Genomic DNA, 21,899 nt, shown 5'->3' on the forward strand with positions numbered 1-21,899 from the left:
AGCTTGTACTCGTGCCCAGCTTTACTGCATCCCAGGGGCAGAATCTGGATTTGTTCTTGTTTCATGCCGCTGATAATTACCCAGTGCTCCAATCTATTTCAGATCCCTCTGCAAGGCTCTTGTGCCTTGAGAGAGTCAGCAGCACCTCTCAGTTTGGTATCATCAGCACACTTGCTAATGGTGCATTCAAGTCCTGCATCCAGATCCTTGATAAAGTTGTTGACCAGAACTGGTCCTACAGTGCATTCCTGAGGAACACCACAGGTGATTGCTCACCAGGCAGATGCAGCCCCACGCACTAAAACCCCTGAAGTTCTGACATTCAGCCGGTTTTTCATCCAGCACCCTGTGAACCTGATCATCACAACAGCTTGTCCAGAAGAACACTTTGAGAGGCAGCATCAAAAATCTTACCAAAATCATACTAAATATTACTAAATTCAAGAAAAATCTTACCTACTGCATTCCTTTCATCCACTAAGCAAGTAATCCTATTCTAGATGGGTATCAAATTAATTAGGCAGGACTTTCCTTTTATGATCCCACAATGACTATGCCTGGTGATTGCATTGTCCTTGAAACACCTTTTAATAGCACCCAGTTTGATTTGACAGCCATCTAGTCAAAACACTTGTCCCCTGGATTCATTCAACAGTGTATAATTACTGTGCATCCTTTTCCCTGTTGCTGCCTCTTATATCCCATATTGGATATTGCAGAGCTGTTCACAGGCTCTGGAAAGAAATAATTTTTTTTATCATTGCAGGCTTCCCAAGGCCCAGCATGTACTTTACATTCTGAGATTTCTTTTCATCTTCTTGCAAATTTCCAAAGAAACCAAAGACACAAAACACCCACTGAAAGCATGAAAATACACTGTGAACAAGATGGAAATAAAGAAAATTGTCATTTTATTCATAAATATCAAATAAGTATGATTATTGGTGACCTTTAAGACTATGTTAAAATGGTAATATACATTTCTTAGAGCCTATATAAGGTCCACAAAAGCTTTTACTTCAGGCTTTCAGTAACCACATTTCTCTTAGAGAAAAATGTTAATTCCTCTGCTTTCAGCAAATCTGTTGCCTTTCTTATAGTTTCATTTAATGCTCATCATTAACAGCTGCTGTGTATAAATATTTACTCTATTTTGTTAGCATGGTATCCAAGGAAATGATGTCTTTGTGATAGTACATTCAGGTTTCATGTCCTTCCTCTCCCCCACTAAAAACTTTTGAAATTGCGGGCCAATTTTTCTGAAGGAGTAGAGGTCTTGGAAAATTCCTTAGCAAGGTCACGAAAACAGGCAGCTGGAGAGAGGATAAAGACTAACCAGACATGAAACTGAGCTCACTCAAGGCTCATAAGCAGAGAAAACCATACCGTGCTGTAACCACTACACTTTACTTGTGCATTCCTCTCTTCATATTTTACTGGTGCCATACAACCCATTGTCTCTTTCTCATTTGATATCCAATGTCTACGAAAAAGTGAAAAGAACAGGCTGAGCCCAGACAGACTTGGCTGGAGTCTTTGGAAGACATTTACACATAACCAAATTCAATCAAAATTTCATGGGTGAAACATCCAAAAATCTATCTCCAAAGGTGACATACTCCAGTGATTCACTAAGAAACTTTTCTGCTGTCTTTGTAATAACACCAGGGTTTTGGTACATTGTCATTGGAGCAGAAACACCATAAGGAATCACTATCTAAAATAAAAAAAAAAAATAACAACAACAGTGTAATGCCATCTAATACTTACATAAGACACTCTGCAGAATCCCATAGCATCTGACATATTTTAACTGATATTTGCAATGAATTAGGGCACTATAAGGAATCAGTGATAGGACTATGATGAAATAAGGAAAAAAGCTGCATATAGAGGAAGACAGAACTTTTGCAGAGTCACCCAGCAGTTCGCTGAGGACAGCTACACAATACAGATTTAGACGTCTCAAATATTCTTGAAGAATTTGCCAAAATGAAGGCTAATATGGCAAGACAAAGCAACACCTGCATGATATTTATCTTTGCCTTATATTCTGCTTGCAGTGGTTGTAGAAGCACTTATAAAAGCCTAGATAGAATAAAACCTAACCAAACAAAACAAACCGTTAGCATTGCAAGCTCAGTGCTTTCACTATGCTCAGAAATAAGTGTGAACATGTCCTTAACACAAATGGCCTAACATTGTACAATCTAAGGCCCAGAGCATTGGTGGAAAACACAGAAATGAAGTTTTCAAGATACAGTTTCTGCTGGTGCACCTGGGCGAGGGTGACTCTTTCTGTGCACCAGAAAAGATGGACTCTGGCACTGTCCTGAGCTGGACATGCAACAAGTATTACTGCAGACTGCACTGGAAGCTTTGACACTTTTATGAAAAAGTAGAGTCCCACTTATTCTAGCTATCGTTTCATGTGGCTCTGTGCTCTGGATGATCCCTACGGTGCCAGTCAGACACTTGCACTTGTTTCTTTTGCAATGAAAAGTGGAGCAAAATGAAACTCATGCCTTCAGTATTTACCTAGTAGCATAACCTACAGATAAATGTTTTAAAGCCAAGTATTTCTGAATTTGAAGGAAAGTTTTAGCTTCAATCTTTTAGATTTATTTAAGGGTTTTTTTTTTTGGCCAATCTAAAGTTTAGCTACATTTAAGAAAATATCATTAGAATTTTTCATTTGAAGGAGACCTGAGCTGATCAAGTTACTTTTGGAGTTTTACTTAAAATCATTCATTCCTCACTTTTGTGAGTTCATGGATTCAAAATCAGAGCAAAAATTTAGGTGAAATCTATGAAGTTAGGCAATTCACCACTCACCTGCCAGAAATTTTATTCTTGGTTCCGTAAGCAAAACCTAGTACTTTTGTGCATCTACAATTTTAAATAAACTAGATAAATGAGCCTAGTAAAATACATCCTTTCCAGAATGAAGACAAATTGTGAGCACTGGTATAATACTATTTAATCAAAGGCAAAATCATTCCAAGGGTCAGACATACCCTGAGCTGACTTCATTTACAGTGTTTCACTCATTTTTCATTGTCAGGTATTGCTAATTTACATCACTTCATTATTTCAATGGAGCAATGCTATTTATATTCTGATCATTTGTTATACTGATACAATGCTTTGATAAACACTTAATGGGGATTTCTTCATAAAGCAATGTGAAAGATTTACCTTAGTAGCTGTGTACATCATATATACAGGACAAGGGAAAGTACTTGAACCAGAGGACAGATTCAGAATTAGAACTTTCTGACTGAAATTTAATTTAAACAGTTACATTCGGTTTACACTTTACAGGATTATAGTAAAAGTATAGTAGTATATTTCTGCACGAGCAGAAAACATTTTTTTCCCCAGAAGGCATAGGTCTCCTATTATACTGTCAAATGTGCCTTCAAAAGACCCCCTTTTTACAGTTTAGTTTGGTCTAAACCAGGATTAATGTCATAAGTGAAAATTGAATGCCTGCCGCAGTCAGAACCATGGGAACATTGTACATGCAATTGTACATCTAACAGAGAAAAAAGTCTGTCATCAGGGGAAAGATTTCATTCTCCTGAGTAATTGGCAGATCCCCTTTGCCCTTTAGCCAGCACATTCTTTTTCCTGCTCCATGGATCTTTTGGCTTAGCTTCCCAATCACAACTCCCTGTACATATCACTAAAACCCAATGCATTTAGCAACAACAAAGAAAAACAAAATAAAACAAAATGAAAATTAAACAATAAGAAACACTTTTTTGCCAAAACTAAAAGCATGTACTGGCCCCAAAATGCAGTATTTAACAATATTTTCTAGAAAACCCACCCAAAAAGCCAAATTTCTAGTTTAAGGACCCCATGTCTAAAATACACATAGTACAAAAGAGGACAGAGATCCTTCATTGCAGAGCTGAATTAATGTCTCTGATTAGTAATATGGGTATTTCCAGAGCTTGAAAAGCATTATTCCAAGCCAAACTACCACTCTTACAAGAACAGATAATATATTCAAATGCTGTTTCTTGTTTATTAGGCCCATCACATCCTATTCTATTTCTGCCACACACTTTTAACTGGAGACAGATACATATTTTGTTTTCTGCTCTCTTCTACAATTGACTGACAATTTGTGGGAGTTCCTATACATATAATCATACAGCAATAACAGAAGTAGAAGATATCTTACTGATTGATAGACTGTGAAGTTCAGCGGTTAATGAAAAAGCCTAACTACCACTAAAGTCATTGAAGGTAGAAGCTTAACACAGTTCAAAGTTATAGAAAAAAATACCTTGCTTGCATCTTTTCAAAACAATTTTTCCATTTCCCATCTTTCTGACAGCATTTTTAACTGCTTTTATTTTAATAACAGGTTTTTTCACTTAATCAAGCTATATATATACAGCTCAAATAGCTAAAATATGGCACATTCAACATTTTGGAAAATATTTTAGAAATGCTTGCAGCCTGAAAATCATCTGAGTTGTCGAAAAATTCCAAAGGTTAGCCTTCTAAGCAGTGAGAGTCTTATGTTTATCCAAAGCTTTTGAACAGTTTCTGAATTTCATAGTACTTCAACATGGAATCATAACTGCAAGGAGAAAGTCAACTCCATGTTCATTTTGCATTTTCACTTCTGCCTGTAGCTGGATCAGAAATTGCAGAAAATCAGGAAAATATATAATTTTTTTCTGCTTCCAGAAGGAGCTTTAGGATCCTTTTTAGTGGTAATTATTGTATTATTTTTTCATTCTTATTTTAGCAATAGACTTAATCATTAATCTGATTTTTAAAGTGAAATTAGATACATTTTTTCAGATAAGAAATCACCTTTTCTTTGCGCTTTTGAAGGATATTTTTGATAGGAAGCCTAACTACCAGGAAGAAGTCACACTTACACTATGAATTGTGTCAGGACAGCAGTGTGAGCTAATCTGTAAAGGGCAGTAATGCAAGTAGTGCAAGGGTGCAAGTAGTGCAAATTAATGGCACAGTTTAATTGAATACTTGTTATTTCCTGATATTTTTTAGTAGTACCGTTGTGCTCAAGAGGATAGTAGGAGCAGTGTAGGGTTGACAAAGTCTGAAAACACAGTCAGTCACATCAGCTTGGATGAAGAGGAATTTCCAAATAAACACGGGAAAAGGTCCTTCTTTCGCAGTCCTGAAAATCCCACTGACATCTGTGGGAGCCAGGATTCCTGGACCTCAGGCATTATGCTGCAAGAAATGGCGAACAGGATCTAGCAGGAATCCAGACAGGGAGGGGAAAGGAAATCCAAAAAGATTTAAAGATTATTTGGACCTAACCATGAGGAATTCTGGTTAGGAGAATACTTTCTTCTCTGTAATTTGGAGGAAAGTGAATATTTGTGGAACACTGAAAAGGATGTGGTTGCAGTGGGGGAAGCAATGCCCAGGGACTGCAAAAACAAAAGAGGTTGATTCTGAGATATAGGTAATGTGGGAAATGACAAAAAGAAAAACATCCTGTATCCAGATCGAGAGGGTACAGAATGGCATATATATATATATAGCATTCAGATATTGCAGATATTTCTGTTCTTTTGACACAGAAATAGAATAGATCCTATATCCTGGGAGAAGAAATGTCACAAAGCTACTTACAGAATTTTCTTCCATTCACTGGTATTACATGATTTATTATCTTAATTCATTAAGTAGCAGTACAAATTTGAGATGTGAATTTTGAAAGCCAGAGAGGGACAAACATCTGCTGTTAATTTTCATGTCATTTTTAGAAAGACGTGAAAGGCATGAAAGACAAGGTTGAGATCTTCTGCTCATGTTCATGTTAACATGCTGCTTGCAAACACCAGAGCAATACAAATCTTAATCAGAGTTGAAAAACATGAAATACTAAATGTTCTTGGAAGGGAAGGAGACAACCAAAAGTAGCACCAAGGGGTAACAATACAGAATTAGGAGACAGTTCCTGGAGTTTCTGTCCTGCATTGATGCAAAAACATGTTGGCAAAAGAGAATTGTGACCAAAAAAAAGTACAGCGCTGAAATTCAAACTACAGATTTACCTGTCTTGAAAACTTTAATTCTGAAGCAAATGTCCCTGCATACCAAAATGAAAATGATTTGTGAAATGTTTTAGCTGTTTCAGCTGCAGGGCAAGGATGTGTTTCAACTGAGAAATTGTGTTAAGAATTTTCCAGCCAGTTCTGATCAAAATACTTCACAGGTAATAGAAACAGGTGGGTTCCTTAAATTAACACTGACAGTCCTGCTGATAATCACTGTCTGCTGATGAATTAAATTATGATACACAGAAAAGCTAGTTAGTCACTCTCAAGTGGGACTGATTTTTTTTAATGAAATACATTACAGCCCCAGAACAGATAGGAAGGTGTCACATACCTACCTGGAACAGAAATAATATTGCAGTTGACACAGTCCAGCAGGAAGTAACAAAACAGGAAACTCATCCTTAAGCGAGAGTTTGAGGGAAGCAGCCTGCCTGAGATTCTCAGATATGGGAAAGAAGATGACAGAAAAACTGAATGAATCCTGAGAGAGGTGCTAGAAAGATACACACTTAAAAATTCTGGCCTTTTCATTGCAAGTGATATAGAGGCAAATAACAATAAGGCAATGGAGTACTTGATCACATCCTTAATCCTGTCACTCAATTCAACCACTGTAAATTAATTCCCCCACAAAGTAAACAGTATTTAAATGAGGTTTCTTTTTTCTTTCTTTTTTTTATTTTCTTTTTTTAAAATTTGTTTTTGTTTGTTTGTTTGTTTATTTCCACATACTTAAGTAAAGTGTCTCAAAGAAACTAAGTTTTAATAACGCTAATAAGAACGCAATATTTTAAGCTGTGACTGTGAATGGACTGGACCCCATTACACTACAAGCCAGCAGGGAGTCAGAAGGTCTGCTAATCCCTGTTCCAATCAGGTCAGCTGCACTCTTCCCTCTATCTCTGGATGCTTCCTGCAGTTTAGCTGAAAACTACCATTCTTCTTCTCTTTCAAGCTCTTCCAAGCATTAAACCCAAATCAAAATATGCTTCTTCAGGCCCAGCTCATTTCCAACCCAACTGAACAGTTAATACTTGATTGTAGCAGGGGCAAAATCTGTGACTTGTTCAATGAATTACCATTCCTCATTGTATATTTGAAGATGAAATCTACAGAATAATCCTAATTCTTCTATGTTTGGCGCATTAAGGAAATGGCTTGGAAGAGGATTATGAAGCATTCCAACATTGCTAACTAGTCAGGGAAAGTACAGTGTTAAGAATCAAATCTAGACAAAGTGCACAGTTCATCTAATTAAACATAGTGCCTCTCTTCAAGACCCATAAGATTGTGAGCTGCATGTGAAGAGAAACACTGTTTAGCATTAAGTCTTGTTTTCACTGAGGTCACTGATACTGAGGAGTGCTGTCTCTGGGGAACAGAAAAACAGACAGTTGCTAAAGCTGTTTGTGTATTGTTGCTGTTGTTTAATTTCTTTCACTATTAAAAGGATTACTTTCTTTAAAAATATAAAAAAACCTTCCAAACCCCCACCTTTTCACTGTTGCTTCATAAGTCATACCAGATAATGAGCCACAGACTCCTTATGTATACTTGATTTTAAACATTGGATAACAAGTTGTTACAACATATCATTTATACAATAGTCTGTTAAATACACTACAGCCATAAAATACTTGTCAATTAACAGACCTTAATGACTGACCCAGAACAGCAGTACTCAAGTCCTTCAGATCTTTTTCAATGTTCTCGTACACTGAATTTTTAGTGAAAACAGCTTGTATAACCTTCACCTTTTGATCTGTGGCCAGCTCTGTAACTAAAGAAAAGCCCAAAACCAAAGACCAACCAGCCAAGAAAACCTCAGTTTGCATGTATGGAGAATGAGGGGGAGCTGTAATGAGAGAAATAACCAGATGTCTTGCTAAGTAATGTCCATCATACATCAAGCAATTGTTTCAACATTCTTACTCTAAGAAATAATACAACAAGCATAACACTCTCACTCTACCCAGCTGTTTTCAGGAAAATGGCCTGGCAAATATAGGAAGGATTCAATCAATGGAATTTTTCTTACATGACCTAAACAACATTAGGTCTTGTAAGAAGACCTTTAGTCCTTCAGTAAGGTAAAACAAAACAAATTCAGAAATAAGACACACAGGACTTCTTCCCCTTGTTATCATAATATTTATAGATGAACACTGTCAGCATATGTTAAACAAATTAATGTGGATGCCAGATCCCCTTCACAAGCACAGCTTTGCAGAACAGTTTGAAATAATTTTGATGGATAAGATAAGCATTTTAACAAGTGGAACTTATCCTTTTACACAAGAGGAGGGGTAAACAAGGATGGATGGGATGCAGCATTTTCTGTATTATTTTTTTTAAATTCCTTGCCTATTTTAACATTTGCCTTCTCATAGTCTGAACCTTTCTTGGGGTTTTAGCAGCACTGAAAGGCATTTTAGGGAGGCTATAGCTTAAATTTTACAAGGTCAATTAGAAGGGAAAGGGAAATGTGTGTGATTTTTCCAGTGTCATTTCTATGCAGGAGTGGAGCCCAGTTGTACATTGCCATTTTTTTCAGCAGTTGATTTATTGCTGTTCATATTTTCAATGTAGTTTCATGAGGAAAAGAAGTAGAAACTCTTATTTACTCATTTTTAAAGGCAAGGCTCTCCTTTAAAAGGGCTCAATAAGGTCTCCTCTAACTAGATGTTCACATTGTAAATTTTTGCTACTAAACCCACTTTCAAGTTTTATGGGCAACCTGAAATCCAGATGAAGTTTGCTGAAAAAGTGACAGGCAAAGCTTGGAAATGTCAATAGAATATCAGATTGCAGGCTCTCCGCAAGTGGCAGGAATTCAGGTGCACACTCATGGCAAAAATTGTGCATGGCTTTTGGCAAAATGTCTCTTGCTGGCCTGTATTCTGATGTTATCATACAGAAGACAGAGAGCATTGCCTTGAATAGGAATCAGACTTACTGAATTATCACCCAGAAATTTTGTCTCATCCATTGGTGCTCATTCACTAAGAAGAGGCCTTGTGCCAGCTCCCGTGGGACAGCAAGGATGCAGAAAGCTGGCTTTGGGTCCAGCACATCAATTTGCAACAAATCAGAACCTCTGTTTGAGTGGAGGATGAGATAAACTTGCTCCCTTCCAGTTGTTCCTCTTTGCCCCTCAAAGCTCTTTGCAAACTGCAAGTTTTGACCACCTTACACTACTCAAGTAATGAAGTCTGAGGAAACAGCAAGCACACTGACTGCAGATCTGAAATGTGCGCTGCATCTTGTGTGCAGTTTTAGAGGACATCTGTCTCCATGACAGAAGAAAGGAGGAAGGACTGCCCTTTTTCTTGCCCTCTTTCTAAGTTGCAGTTCTGTGTATGAAAGGGACAAAACATCCTTTGAACCTTCAACCTATAAAAGCAACTCTAGTGGCAAATGACCCCGTCATGGTCCCAGGCTGGGCGAATGGTGAAACTATAAATAAAAGGACATTGTGAGTGTAAATGCAGTGAGTGGGAAAGAACAGAGCAACAGCTGGAGCAGACACCTACAGTGACCTTCTGTTTGAAGAGCTCTATAAACAAAATGAGATGGTCTTAAAAAGTATAGGGATGATGTGGCCATCCTTCTTGTGGACAATCAGAAGGGCAGCCAAAACTAGAGCAACATAAAAATGAGGATCAAAAAAGCCATTTGGACTTTCTCTGCAACTCCTTGTCTGTACAGAACTGTATGGCTGCAACCAGCACTGTCAGCCAACAAACAAGTACTCCAGATGGCTTTCCTCCATCTCTTATAAGAATAAACCAATATATTAAAAAACAATAAAACTCTCATGCTGACAAATGAATTACCCAGGGACAGCTCTTCAGAAAATTATAGCAATTCTACAAAGGAGAGAGCCAAAAAACAATTTCCAATGTTTCTTATGTCTCTCGCTCCCTATGACAGATTTATGATAGTCTTTGAAGATTCACGCCATTATATCTCTGTTTAAAAGTCTTAAGTGTCCTAGAGTAAAAAGCCTAGCTTTTCAAACACCAGGACAGGTTAATGTCTTTTTTCTTCTTTAAAATTTTTTATTTTATTTTATTTTATTTTAAATAATAGAATAAAAACTAATTTACGGAAAATTAAAAGTGGAACCAAGTTGGTTAATTCAATGTGTTATAAGATTTTAGAAGTTAGATGTTTTATATCTAACTTCTTCTGACCTTAGACCACTTGGGAATCTGCTGTCAGATAGGACAATGTGCTGCTTTTTGACATTTACTGAAAAGATAATAAATCAGAATGAAGTATGAAGTTGTTTAGGATATACAGCATTCCAGAATCATTCCCCTCCTATTAAGATTTTAGAGAGTTACACAAATGTTCTGAAAATCAATGTAGCAAAATGAATGCCCAAGTGGCACAAGAACTGATCTTGAAAGGCCTTCTTGAAGTACTACAGCAACATTTGATTATAAAGAGAGAAGCACTAAATCTTAGGTGGTATTCCTATTCAGTGGAAATTTAGAGATAGGAGAGTAAATTGAGGAGTTTACCTTAAGAGACCAGCAAGACACAACAGACAGTTTTAAATGTCCTTTTAGGATGCAGAAAGGCTTGCAAGATGAGTTGTTTTATGCTAGTCAGTGAACTCACTATGTTACCTGCTTAATTCTTGGAGCAGGCAGGACAAGAGGCAGAGGACACAGCAGAGCAGATTGGAAACTCAGCCTATGGGAGGGAGGACAACTGAATGAATTAGCATCTTCACAGGTCTTTGTGGTAGTAAGGTATATTTTGTCCTGGGCTGTGTGGGTTCCTTTTTTATTCACTACTTAATTCTATATTAGCAGACGTATTTTCTGTATAGTTTCCTGCATCACCAAATCCAAATTCATTAACTGTGTTCTCTGCTAATCTAAAGTGCTACACCTGTATTTTTATTGTATCTGAGAATGACATACCTTATTTTTCATTTAAAAAATACTTGTTTCTACTAAAAAACCACAAAAGCAAACAAACAAAAAACCAACAAAAAAAAAAAAAAAAAACAAAAAAACAACAAACAAACAAAACACACGCAGACTAACCCCAAAACAACCAATCAGAACAAATAAAAAAATAAAATCCCTACCAAACCCTACAAACCCCAGCCACACTTGTGCTGAGGAATTTTGTATTTTGCAGAAGTGGATTTTTTTATTTGTTTGTTTATTTGGCTTTAACAACAGTATGGTACAGATCCTGAACATATAAATGGATCCTAAGGGAGTATTTTGCAAACAGGACCTAGCTCTGCCTGTACAGCTTGCTCAGGAAATATAAGCAGACGAAATGAAACAGGACTGCAGTTAGTAGCATTCCATAATTTCTAATCCCCTGGTATTGTGGCTTGATCAATGTTTCACAGCAACAGCACTGAATGTGTTAAATGAGCAGTATACCTGTGCTAGTGATTCTGTCTGCCCTCTGTAACACTTACTTTGGTATTTTTTATCTCATTTTAAAAGAGCTTTACAGTCTGAATGAATGGAAATCTGGTTTTCAATTCCAGTGTGTCTTTGGATAAATGTTTTTCTTACTGTGGATTTCTTCTGGCTCCAGCTCTGAGTGCTGTTCTCAGGCACACCTGTGGCCCACAGAACTTGGAAAGCCAAACATTGAGATGTCTGTAATTCCCCACAGTTTAGACTCTTAATTTATAGCACTCAGTATCCAAACAGATGTGACAGTATAATTAGGCAAATAATACAATCAGTTTGAAAATGAAGCAAGTCTTCAATACAATGTCCAATGGACTGTAAAAAGGTATTGTGTAGATATTTAAAAAAAAGGAAACAAGAGTAATGTGTCCAGAGGTCCCTGCTGGTTTTAGTGCCTCCACATCAGATATTCTATACTTTTCATTGCTGTATTTTTCTCTCTTTCCTTTTGTTCATGCCATCTATCTGTTAAGATACTAATTTCCAACCTGACACAATAAATAACAGATTACTCACTCTGGACTTCTGCTAAAACCTGCTGAAAATAATTGAAATACCTCACTGGGATTTGTCACCTATTTCAGCAAGTTGTGGGAAAGGCTATGACCACAACCAGGTGGAACAGTGTTTAAACCTCATCAGTGTAGCCTGACTTCTGGGGTCACACAACACACCTCCCCACACCTTGGATTATATGGATAACACTGCTGCTGTCAGCGAAGCTTGGAGCTGTCACTGAACAATTGAAAAGCCATGGATGTGTGCAGAAGGTGTAGGAGTGTTTGCAGGACAGGCAAGTCCTTCATTGCATGCTGCTATGGCCTCAGTCAGAAAGGTGTCCAGTGGGTGGCCTTGTACTCAGTCAAAGTGTGGAGGAATTTACAGCTTTCCTTGTCAGATATCCCTTGCTTTCCAAGGGAAAGCAAGCCTATCCAGCCCCACAAGAAAAAAAAGAGAGGCATGTTGGATAGAAAATTTCTGGGTCCATTCCTTGATTTTGGTAGCTGCAGGTTGAAAATTTGCAGACTTTTTCACCCAAGTCTGCCACATCCCCAACAGACGTTCTGCTCTCTTAGGTAAGTACCCTGGACCTGATGATACTCTGCTGGACTCAGCTGCTAAGCCTTCTTAAAGAAAAGTCTTTCCAACTTGTATAGATACAGTCTTGGGTTGACAGATACTTTTAAACATGTAAATCAAGGAATCTGCTGGATAGAAGCCATGTATAGAAGAAGAGACAGTGGAAAGAATGATTTTCATTCTAGCAATCTGTAAAGTTAATGGAGGATAAAAACTCATTTGACTCCTAAATAAATTCTAACTGTCAATCTTAAAGTATTTATACCAGACATTCAGCAGATTAATGGTTAATTTCCTTTGAAGAAAAGAAAGGGAACATTAATTCTAAAGGCACTCTATTTAACTGTTTCATCAAGAGCCAAATGTAATTTGAAAACCTTTAGAAACCAGCCAACCAATACACCAACCAACCAAAAAATAAACCTGGTACTTTGATTTTGTTTTTAGTCCTCCTCTGCTCTGCTCCAAGAACTACTTTAAAGGTGACCTATTTATCTGTATTTACAGATTTTTGAGGGCAGATAAAGGCAGTAAAGAGCACACATTCACTTTTTTTTAGCCCATTACACTCCTTGAAAGTAAGCATATATTTTTAGAGTGATCCATGTCTAGAAGAGCTCAAGGGACAGAGTAATATAAAAAAGTTCTCAGTATTGGAGAAATACTTGGAGGTACAGCTGTAGCAATACCTAGCACCCTGCTGTGCTAGATAACAAGGGAAAAGACTTGCAGATCCCTGTAAAGCCAGCCTGGTAAATGTAAGGATAATTTTGAGACAAATGCTTACCAAATTCAGTTTTTCTAAAGTTCTCCTTATCATCACTATAGTTAATCCACTTCTTGCCAGGTACAAGAGAGGAATATAAAATTGTTAAAAAATAGTAAGGTGACAAGAGTCTTTCCATTTTTTACAGTTTTGCAAAAACAGTAATAATGAATTTTGAAATTGTTTTCATTCACCTGTCACTTGCCTAATGGATAAACAAGAGAAGTTAAAACCAGGCCAAAAAATAATCAGTCTTCTAGAGACTTCCAGAATATTTCCTTCACTGCATAACTTTGGACGTTTACAAGAAAAATATACTGGACAACAATCAAATCCCAATAATATGAAAAAATAAAAATAATTTGAGCCAACTTCAAATGAATGAAAGTCTTCAGGGAGTGAAAATCACATGGAATTTCTCGGAAACACATTTTTATTTTTATTTGGGGTTGGAAGCCTAGTCATGTTGCTGGCTTTCCAGCCATTTCACAGCATCACCTTCCATCATCTTATTTTTTTTCCTGAGGAAGTACATTAAGCCTATTGAATTGAAGGCCCAGCAGCTAGAAAAGACTTGGACTTTAATAATTTTCACTGAATATAAATTAGATCTGATCCAGGTTTGATGGATAAATTTTAACTGTTTTTTTTTTTTTTTTTTTTAATTAGATGCAAATTTAAAAGAAATAAATATTAAAAAATCAAAGGAAAAAAGGTGAATTATAGACATAAATACTCAAAATAGAGTCACAAAAATGTACATCCACAAAGACATTTGCAATAGCTGGAATTCTATAGCTGCAAACACTATTTAATGTAACGATCCATTTATGGTGAGTTTCACGTAACCATGTGCAGAACAAACATAGAATGGTTTTCTCCTGATTTTCTGAGGCCCCCCATTCCCATCAGAATTTTAAGCAAAGTCAGAGAAAGGACCATGGCCCCATTTTTTGAAATTAAGTTATTAACAACTGTCAGCTGAGCTCAGTGTATAAAGAAAGATCAAACGAAAACTAGAAAAATGCCTGTGAGAGAACGGAGAAAGAGAGCTAAATTAGCCATCATAAAACATAAAGCTTGTATCATCTGAAAGAACCTTCTGATTTGCCCAGAAGAAGAAATGACTGCCAAAGACCATCCACTGAAGATCCATTCATTTCTATAGCTGACTCACTGCAATGCTTTCTTCTTAAACTATTTGAGGAAACAGTTTGTCCTGTTGGGTTCTCATGAGACAATGCAGAGAATGTTAAGAAATAAGGACCTTTGCTCAAAAATTTTCTTCATCAAGAGTACAAGGGGATCTTGCCCTGCTAAAGGCATCGGCCACAACCATTTGCATTTTCAGCCTTTCTCACAATTCTGTGTTGTGTAGATTCTCTAACATAATTGATCAGGGCTCCAAAGGCACCTGCATAGACTTAGGTGCTTTGGGTTTTCAGAAATCTGCTTTGAGTACTCCACTTGAAGCTCTCAAGTAAAGAACTATAATTGCCTACACACTGGTAGATTTTCCATTGTCTGTAAGGAATTTGACTCAAGGCATTTTCAGTCAGAGATATGGTCTCTGTTTCCAGGGTCCTTCCAGTTGCTCCTTTCTGTCATTTGGGGGTGTTTGCACAGGGACTGTTTAGACTTTTGCATCTTCCAACCCAAGACAAACTACCAGCCATGTAATGCACAAAATAAAAAAAAGTTCTGCTTCACTGGGCTTCTCAGTATCGTAAGTTTGTCTCTGTATGTCATCTGATAGAAAACCCCCTCCTTAAACCTAACTATAAAATGATTCTTACTGCTAAGGTTGCATTGTATTTCACCTAAAAGCACATATTTACAGCAACCTTATGAAAGTGTTACCTATCAGGTGAGAGGAACATCTCTTGTTGCTGTCCTCCAGACTAACCAGTAGTCAAGGCAAAGGAAGTCTCTAGTCTCTTTTGACTAGTCTCTTTTGCTTCCTCATCCACATATAAAATGTGTATCCTTTCCAGAAACAGGTTTTGTAGGACATTGTAATTACCATGATACAAACAGACCCTCGAGCAAACAAAAGTAATTGTGCTTAGAATTCCCTAGCCACCTGCAGGAAAGGTTAAACCTGGCTTAGCATTTCAAATTATGGTAACTTTTAGTGTTGATGTCTTTAGCACAAAGAATTTTCCTAATATACAAAGGCTTTAAAGTTAAAGAATGGTGTTTCCCTTCACAGTAAAGAATAAGCCAGTGTGTAATGGGAAGATGCAAATGTTAGGAAATCCTGACTCCCAGTGGCAAAGGACTAAAATGCTTCTGAGACTCAGTCTGCCTAAATGTAAGAACATTATTAACAACACCAGCCATAAAGAATCATGACAACTAAGCATTTAGAAATAGGGCTAATGATAAAGAAAATTCAAGTACACTGGGATCTCAAAAATGCATGATTAAAAGTTCAAACCTACATTAAACAAGTATTACATCCCTCTGCATTTGCTAGCATGTGTTTACAGCTCAGTCTGAATTGATTTTTTAAACAATAAAGCTCCTTGAAAGGCAAGATAGGTTTTAAATTCAAGCCATGACTGCTTCTGCATGTGACTGCTACATTGACCTTGACCAATTCCTTATATTCTACATGGGTTATTAGATGTAATAATTTAAAATCCTTATTAATGCTTTGTGGAATCTGTAGAAGAGACTCTTCTCTAGGACTGTACTGATATGATCCATGTTTCACCTTTTGTCTTTCTTTAACTGGGATTCAGAACTGTAGGGTCCCTACGAATCAAAGAGTCATTCATTCTGATTCAAATATTTCAACCCTCATTTTGGTCCACCAGACCAGAACTGAGATGACACAGCAGGATGATCTACCAATTTTTCTGCTAGCTCTGCATGATCTGTGCAATGCAAGGACAATAGTGGTATTTCCAGGAATAAATCCAAGATCAAGTGGAGAAAATAGAATACTTTGCAACCAGGGCAGGAAAACTCAGATCATATTTAACAGGTATTATACTGCTGGTAATACTACACAGAATTTCAGGACAGAAACAAATATTTAAGATTTAAGGACCTGTTAAATTAAGAAATGAATGAATCTTAAATAAATGCGGTCTGTCTCAAAATGGGCTGCTGAAACACTGATTAAATACAAGCACTGGCCTAACTTATAAGAGAGTGATGAACTATTAACAGCAGCAAGAATGGTGACCACATGAGCCAAAACACACCCTGCTTATACCCTGACATCACATGAGAAGTGTGAAGAGGCCAAACCATAAATCTCAGAATACACCATGGCCTTGTCCATAAACCCAGTATGTCTGAGGTACTATGTCAGTAACAGATGATAAAGCGCATCTGTAGTTACTATACCACAAAAGCAGAACAAACAATACCACCTCAGTACCTGAAATGCTAATCCTCAAGTAGAGATGTGACAGACTAGCAGCAGACTCACAGATTACTTACTTTTGCTTCTTCTTGGAAGTCTGGTGAGTTTAAACCCTACCAGCCCAAGAACTTACGGGCCAAGTGTAACAGAAGCCTGGTTTTTCAAGTACATACAGCAAACTAGATCCAAAATTCCAGTATTATGACATCACAGCAGTCTGTTAAAAGGTCAGGGTCTTCATCTTCAAGAAGGTCAGTCATTCAAAACAACTCACCTACTCAAAATACATGTAGAGCCTTCAGGGAAGCCTAGATATTAAGTCAGAAGAGGATAAACTTGAGTTCCACATCTGCCTGCCTCTCAAACAAGCTTGTGAAACAAAAGGTCTATGTCCTGACATCAACAATATAGTGTTCTGAGACCTCATGGCTGCCAGGTTCTTCCTACAGCCCCAGGCAGCTTTTGAGTTTAAGAGACTTTGCAGAGTCCTGTATCTAGGCATAAACCCTGGAAACAGGAGTATGGAACCTGTAGATACTGTAATCTCTTTCTGGACCTCTGCCTGCTGAGTTTTATCCAATGAACCACCCACTGGGATCTCTACATAAAACCAAACACAGGAAACCACATTCCACTAGCCTTCCAAAACACAAAACCAGCTCTCCTAAGAATCCGGTAGCATATGCTTCCAAGTGTGGAGTCCTTAAATTAGTTGCGACCCATGCCTGAGCTCAGGACATCAGAAAGAAATTCATCACTTGACATCAGAACTCAAACTCTGTAAGACTGTGCCCATCAAACAAGGCTTGCCTTCACATCAGCACATAATGCCAGAGGAACCTACAGCAGAAGAATATCAGAGAATTTTGTATCCTGACATCAGAGCAGCAAGACAGCAGTGCTAAGCCAGAGCCTCTGAAGACACACAAATACTAAAACAGCAGGATCAGATTTATTTATCTACAAGCCACACACAAGTGTGTGCTTCTATTTCAGCCAGCAAGATGATGTGCCAAACTATGAGTTCATATGGTGTGGGCTTGGGATCTATCCCACAGAGCAGTAGCTGAGCACAGCTTCAGTCAAAAGGACCACCTGGAGAGGATGGTACATCTCAGCATGGAGTAAGATGACTTTCAGTCATCCTACAAATGCCAAAAATAATGAACAAAGGTTCCACAGAATCTGTCCAGTTCTAGCCAAGTTTAAAAAAAGGACAGCAGTGGGTTTACTTTTTCTTATGGCATAAAGCAGCCATTCATGTTATAGCTGGCCATTTAATCGGATTTATTCTTGCATAACCCATACAGCCCAAACAAAGCAGAACAACGACAGAGGCTCCTATTTAGACAGTCACAGGTTCTTGCAGCCTTCACATGGATAAAATATCACACAGTAAATTAGTTCAGCTACACAAACAGAGGACTTCACCCAGAGACGTAATAAAAATGTTCAGGCATTTTTGATACCTACTCTCCCTGTATTGATCCCATCCCATTGCCCCTGACCTATGTATTCATCAGACCCTTCCCATTTACTAATTAATACTGCAACTTAGTGAGTAGACAGGAAATAGCATTTTCCCTTCTCTCCCATAGGTTTTTTTCAAAACTATGCCAAATGTTAAACTCTAATACCTCGTATTTGTCTCTAACACCTGGTATTTGTCTTTGAGTGTTCTACATTCAATGCTCTTTCACAAGTAGTTATTGTATTGCCATTCCCAGCAATGGCAGTAAAAAGGAATCTAGGAGTTTAAACAATGCATAATGAAAACACTAGTGCAAAAATCTTCTAAATCAATTCAATTTCTTTTCTTTTCCTGTGAAATACATTTTATAATTTATGAACAGAAGGCATCACATCTAAGCTCTTGCATGTTACCGGATGTTCTTTTCCACCCAGTCACCTCGGCCCTGAAGACAGCAACTCTTGATTCATTGCTGTTTAGCTTCTAGAAAGGGAGGCAGTTTAGAAAGAAGAGACCAAGGAGAAAATGTACTGCTCAGTCACAATCAATAATAGCAAGGCTGGTACAACACAATACAAGGCCAGCCTGCTCTCAGTGCTGACTGCCATGGGTTAATGGAAGGTACTGCTGCACTGACTCTGCACAGCAGCAGCTACAGGGACAGCACAGAGATCCTCTTCCTCCTGCAGCCTCCTAGAGCTCCTGATTCTGAATTAAACCATTAGGATTCCTTATACTTTCCATAACTTGTAGTTTATATTAATTTATACAAGTTTCTCCCGTATTGGTGATTTCAGATAAAACTTTCAGTATGTGTTTGCAAGTGTAAAGGCTACAAAATTAGATTTTATGTGTTAATACTGGACGAGCCCATTGCAGATCAGCTGTGAAACTGGGAGAAAAGGGATAATTTAGGAGACTTCCTTCCCTGGAAAGACAATAGGCCCTCTTTTGAATCACTCATTTTAGCTCCCTGGTTTGATGAGGCCACTGAGGACCAAATGACTTTCCTCTGAAATGCACCACTGGTTTCCTTTCAGAATCTGATTAAAGCTATTCTGGTTATATATCAGAGAAAGATTAGGACCATGTTTGTCACAGTAGCTTTGAATTCTAGAATAATTTTACTAATTTGAAGACACTGATGGAGGGATAGCAATTGTCATTTTGTTAAGGTAAAATGAAAGGTAGGTAATCTATTTTACCCGAAGGAATATGCTTTTCCAATCCCATCTCCTGCTCCTGTGACCACTGGAGAAAGCAAAAAGGATACAGATTACATTTGGATCTCTGAATTGTTCAATCTTTATCATTTGCATTTCCTGAATGATACAAGCTAAATGTCTCAACTGAAGAATAGAACCAGTCTTCTAATTTTTTTCCTTGTGACCAATGCATCTCTTAGTTCATTCAGCACTTTCTGTCATTAAAGTAAATCTCTCCCCAAGGTAGTCCATGTGGTACAGGAGGTAGCTATTACTCTCATTTTCAGTGATGTCCATAAGCAACAAGTCAATTGCTGAAGAGCTGGCAGAATTTTCTTCCATGCACGTATTCTCACAAGTTCTGTTTTGCAAGCTTTGAATTTACATGCTGGTGGCAGAATGGTAGGAGATAAAGACCACCTGAAACTGATACAACAATTTCTCATACAAGATTTCTGTCTGTAAGGAAAGATCACATCAAACTTGCCACCACCTATAAAATGCTCTTCCTTCAGATCTGTACTACTCAGTTTACTTCTGGATTTAGTCTTACTGTGAAAATAAACAAATCCTGGTATTTGTAAAGTACCCTGAACTTTAAACACTATGCATATAAATAAAAAGAGGAACTATAAAAATAAAAATTCTTAACACCTTAGAAATAGAGAAGAAATAACCAAAGCAGTTCCAAGGTAAACCTGGTAAGTTTTAGAGCAAATGACAAACTAGTCAATATAAGAAAAATGTGGATTAAGGACCTTTGTGTTGACAGAGACACAGAAAGCAAAGTGGTTTTGAATGGCTAGGTGTTGCCAACAGAAGAACAATTACTCTCTGATTTCACAGGGAAATGAGATCCCAGTAAAGAAGTGGTGGGTATTAAGTTTCCTAACAGACCTGTAGACGAAAAGTGAAGAGTCTGTTGAGAAACAAGCTTCCACATGCCAAGTTTCATGATTTTCAGAATCTCATGTGCCACATGACAACACAAATTATCTGAGCCTTATGAATTTTACTGGGGCCAGAAGACTTTGTTTATAGAAACACAGCATAAAGGTTCATTGAAAGAAACAAGTCTTCCAATCTTAAGTGAAAAGAAAGATTCTACACAGAAAAGTTCCACTTGCTGTTCCTCATCTCATACACAGAAGGGAGGTCTTTGCCTCACTTAAGTCAAAATGAGACCTATGTACTGCCTTAGAAGTGTGTAGTATTCAGGCAGGTCTTCTACAGGAACGGATTTATTTTAATCATCCACTAGAAGATGTGGTAGTTAAACATATATTTAATAGTTAATTATATGTTTAATTGATGCATTTGATATATTTAATAATTTTGTATATTTTGTCCCATCAATTCTAATGCAGGAAAAAGGAATCAAACACAAGTCTACTGTTCAGGTAATTTCTTAACAACAAGCTGCCATCAGCAACATTGGCAGCCAAGGAACTCAGGAGCAGCAGCACCTGCTCATCCCTGCTTTATACTGACTGTCTAACAAGCTTAAGAAACACATGAATAATCAACAGGAACAAGCAGACGCTTGTTAAACTCTGTGTTATTCTACGAGAATGCATATGATCTTAGAAAACACTGCCAACCTGCAGCTTTTGAAGATTTTAGACTAAAGTAAATTTAGTTCATTAATGGTATCATTAAGGATAGGTCAGCAATTTGGAAAAGAATACACCGGAACAACATCAGCAGGAACAAGAAAAGTTGCTTTGAAAACTGGAGCATATATGCTAGACATAAACTAGCAGCTTCACATACCAGAAAACTGAGCATCTGTGCAATGCCACTAAAATAAAAGCATTTGCAGCAGAGAGAAAACAGCAGAAGTAGCAACAGGGAAAGAATTCACATCTACACACCAGGGTGCGAGCTGTTACCAGTCTGACCAATTTTCTATTCTCCCCCAAGTACACAAAACCTTCAAGTTCATAAACTCAAAGCTTTAGGAGAAAAGAAAAAGGAACCAAGCAAACCACACATATCAGAAACTGTGTTTCATTCTGAAGGAATGGGGTAAAGAAATGCAAGGAAAACCATTCCTGATTAGTTATGTAACAATCCACAACCCAATTACAAGCAGAAAATGAAGCAATTTCCTTTACCTGCCCATTCTCCCATTGACTGAAAGAAAATTTAAGGTAAAGAACTTCAGACATATGGAAAAAGGTCTCATGAATCTGATGCATTTTATCAGAGCACAGAAACAGATCAGAGCCCCAACAAGACTGAATAGCTGATGCTGGAACACTTCCATGGTGTTGGAGAGAAGGTAGTGAGCTTGTATGAATCAGACACTCTGCATGGAAAATGCCTCTTTCCAGCCCACTGTTAGTCTCTGAGCCTTGGAAGAGATGTGAGAGGATGAATCCAGTCACAAGATTTCATTTTCCAGGAAATGTCCGGGATTTAGATTAGCATAACACCACTACATTAAACCCACATTTGTAAACTATTGCGAA

General features: G+C 37.6%; 1 protein-coding gene across 1 annotated transcript; it reads right to left on the reverse strand.

Annotated features, from left to right (window-relative positions):
* Positions 1-1,547: 1,547 nt before the first annotated feature.
* On the reverse strand, positions 1,548-21,694 carry HSD17B3 (hydroxysteroid 17-beta dehydrogenase 3). Its single transcript, XM_031061839.1, is given in 13 exon segments — positions 1,548-1,600; positions 1,603-1,717; positions 2,025-2,077; positions 2,908-2,920; positions 3,199-3,276; positions 5,017-5,053; positions 6,400-6,438; positions 7,196-7,262; positions 7,735-7,848; positions 13,382-13,453; positions 19,427-19,471; positions 21,543-21,607; positions 21,609-21,694. Coding segments are annotated over 13 exon segments (837 nt in total).
* Between the last annotated feature and the right edge of the window lie 205 nt (positions 21,695-21,899).

Source organism: Geospiza fortis, unplaced genomic scaffold (assembly GCF_000277835.1).
Source record: "Geospiza fortis unplaced genomic scaffold, GeoFor_1.0 scaffold325, whole genome shotgun sequence".
NCBI lineage: Eukaryota > Metazoa > Chordata > Aves > Passeriformes > Thraupidae > Geospiza > Geospiza fortis.